This window comes from Empidonax traillii, unplaced genomic scaffold (assembly GCF_003031625.1).
Source record: "Empidonax traillii isolate 1590-97213 ecotype Southwest subspecies unplaced genomic scaffold, ASM303162v1 scaffold175:size1888319, whole genome shotgun sequence".
Classification (NCBI taxonomy): domain Eukaryota; kingdom Metazoa; phylum Chordata; class Aves; order Passeriformes; family Tyrannidae; genus Empidonax; species Empidonax traillii.
In genome coordinates, this window is record NW_020955368.1 from 217,339 (window position 1) to 220,468 (window position 3,130).

At 50.3% G+C, this 3,130-nt stretch overlaps 2 protein-coding genes across 3 annotated transcripts in view; one reads left to right on the forward strand and one right to left on the reverse strand.

Annotated features, from left to right (window-relative positions):
- Positions 1-3,130, reverse strand: part of PTCD3 (pentatricopeptide repeat domain 3) — an 18,996-nt gene that overhangs the window by 14,806 nt on the left and 1,060 nt on the right. The window contains exon 2 of one of the 2 annotated variants that reach the window (XM_027885982.1): positions 799-838. The exons of the other annotated variant lie outside the window; for it this stretch is intronic. The gene's annotated coding sequence lies outside the window, so the exon portion shown is untranslated. The remainder of the gene's footprint in view (positions 1-798; positions 839-3,130) is intronic. 2 annotated transcript variants of the gene reach the window in all.
- The window catches only part of POLR1A (RNA polymerase I subunit A), a 36,574-nt gene continuing 35,785 nt past the window's right edge, over positions 2,342-3,130 (forward strand). Inside the window, exon 1 of the mRNA XM_027885975.1 lies at positions 2,342-2,509. Coding sequence (XP_027741776.1) covers positions 2,433-2,509 — 77 coding nt within the window. The 5' untranslated portion in view covers positions 2,342-2,432. The remainder of the gene's footprint in view (positions 2,510-3,130) is intronic.

Here is a 3,130-nt window from a genome sequence, read left to right on the forward strand (position 1 = left end):
TCAACTGCAAAAAAGGTCTCAGTTCTGGAACAACCCCAGGAAAAAGATTTTGAGGAAAGCCAGAAGAACATCTGTGTTTTCTGCTGTGACTCCTGCCCCTGTAATACATTATTAAAGAACATGGGGAAGAGATGCACAAAGAACTCCCCAGAATGCTCCTCTCAGAGCCCTCTCCAAGACATGTCTTTGTAAGAAAAATAAAACACAAAACCAGAAATCCCAGGACTCCTGTGCCTGTAGATCCTTAAGACTCTGGTTCTTTTAAGCAAACAAGGAAAGGCCAATGGAAGCGTTTAGGTGAGGATGGTCTTATTTTAGGTTTACATGCAGAAACCACGTAGTCATAAACTTAGTTTTTGCAATCCCACCTTAAGTGTTCCCAACAAAACAGCTTTTGTTCAGCTGCATAATTTCCAAAAATGATTTATTCAGCCAGCTATCAATGATCAAGTTTTATCTGGCTGGAAGAAACACACCCACGAACAAACAGCCAAATGAACCTGATTTTACAGATTTCTGGCAAATGTGATCTTTCACAAAGAAATAGAACCAGGCTTAAAAATGCAGTTCTTGCAACTGCTTTTAACATAAAGGTCAGAAGGGAGCACACACAGTCTGCCCAGAGATTAAGAGCCAAGAATATTCCCAGAGTTCCCGGTCAGCAGGAAAACCACTGGTGGGACACAGGAACACAGGAAACTGAATTTTTGTTTTCCAAATCTGGTGGACAGACTCCACTTAGCTGTCTAACACTGATTTGCTTCCAAGTCGAGAGATATTCCAAAAATAAAGACTCACCATGTTTTCCTTCGGGGGATCACAATTTCTTCTTGAGTTACTATGAGAAAAAACATTAAAATGCTCATTAGAAACAAAGAGATGCCCAAGGGAAATGTTAACCTCACTGCTGTGGGTGTCAATCTCTTCTCCCAAGTAACAGCACAAGAGGAAATGGCCTCAAGTTGGAACTAGCAGTGGAGACATCTCACCTTCTGAACTGTCCACAGCCTTCCCAAGGGCTGTGCTGCTCGAGGAGCACCTACAAAACAATCAGAGTTTTGAATTTATTGGCAGTCACAATAGTATGGCAAGAGCAGATCAACAAAATTCTGTACTACAGACCGGAATTAATTAAAACCTTAGAGGGGAAGAGTAACTGGAAATGTTGCACTGTTACAAACTCCAAATTATTATCATAAAACTCTTATTTGATGCTTCTCTTAAAGCCCTAATTTCAAGAGACAATGCCATAAACAAAAAAACCTAATACAAAAAAAAATCTGTAAATATTTAATTTATAAATTTAATTTACTTTATGTTTTAGAGGTAGGACCTGGAAGTCCCATAACTTGATAAGGTGTGATTTTGCCACTCCAGACGCGAGTTATATTTTGCCCACAGAGTACCCAGGGGAGCAGGGCCAAGGCACACCCTGAACAAAACCTCCCAGTTTCACAGAATCACAGGACGTTAAGGGTTGGAATGATCTTAAAGCTCATCCAGTCCCAAACCCCCTGCCGTAGGCAGGGACACCTTCCACAGATCTTCCTGGCCTTGGACACTTACAGGGATGGGGCATCCACAACTTCTCAGTGCAACCTGTTCCAGTGCCTCATCACTCTCACAGAAAAGAATTTCTTCCCAATATCTAATCTAAATTTCCCCTCTTCCAATTTACTTGGCCATTACTACTTGGCCCATCAGTACAGTCCCCGACAAAGAGTGCTCTCTCCAGCTTCTCCGGACACTGGAAAGTTGCTACGAGGTCTCCACTCAGCGTTCCCTTCTCCAGGCTGAACAGTCCCAACTTCCTCAGCCTGTCTCCGTAGGGGAGGTGTTCATCTGCTTTTTCGTGAGACCCAGCTCTAGGAAGCGCTTAACAGCTAAAACCCTGTGCCGGGTCGGCTCGGAGACGTCCAAAAGTAGAGAGGAGGCCGAGGGAAGGCGCCTGAGGGGGAGAAAGATCCCCAAGGAAGGCGTTCTCCTCACGCCGCGCCGGCCATGCCGGCCACAGACGGTTCTGCGCATGCGCAGCCTTTCCCGCCTCACTCCCCACACCCCCCTCACCCCCCGGCCGTCGATTCCTCCCCGGTGCCGTCGCCATCGCTCGGCCGTTCCCTCCCGGCGGACCCTCACCGGTAGCTCTCCCGCCCGCCCGGGAGGCGGCCCCGCCGGCTCAGCCACAGCGCTCGCTGCCAGCAGCCGACCCCAACCCTGCGCCCCGCCATGCTGCTTCCCGCGCGCTGCCCTCTGGGAGGGGGGCGGAACCACTCCCGCTCCTGAGGGGTGTGGGCGGTACCGCCCCGGCACGGCAGTGGTGCCGCCCGGCCCCGCCCCCCCTGCGGCCCGGAGCGCGTGGTGCAGCCCGCGGCGCGGCACCCCCGGCGGGAGAGCGGGATCGGGAGTCGGCCGGGGAAAGCTGCTCGTTCGCCATGAAGCCGCCCAAGGTGGTGCCGTGGCGGCGGCTGGTGGGGGTGTCCTTCGGGATGTACACGGCCGAGGAGATCAGGTGAGGCACCATGTGCACGCGTCCCCCGCCGTACGGATGCGCTGAGGACTACAAGTCCCAGCGTGCCCCGCGGCGGGGCGCCGGTGAGTTGCTGCTGGCTTTGGCGCGGGGCGTGCTGGGATATGTGGTCCGGCTGAGCCGCGGCCCGCACCGACCACCGTGCGGTGGAGGCTGCTGAGTTTTGTACGAACTCTCCCGCACCTCGAGGGGACAAACAGAGACAAAATTACGTGACTTCTTAATAGAGTGGCTACAGATGTAAAAGAAGTATTTGTTGCGGGGTGAATGATTGTGCTCAGACGATGGAATCAGTGATGCAGAAACTCCCCGTGTGCAAAGTGCCCTAAAAAAGATGTTTTCACCAATTAAAAAAAAAATCACACAGATACTAAATGCCCATGCTAGCTGTTCCATTAAAGTGCACGTGGTGTGTGTGATAAGTAAAGGCACCGGTTTTTTATTCCAAGCAAATTAAAATAAAAGGGAGGTACTAACAAAAAAACTATTTCTGTATATTTACTAACTTCTAGGCGTACCGTAGAGTCTGTAAGGTGAAAGGTCCTGTCTGGACCTAACACCAGGGAATCTTTTGCGGCCGGGAACAGGGAACAAATAATAAAT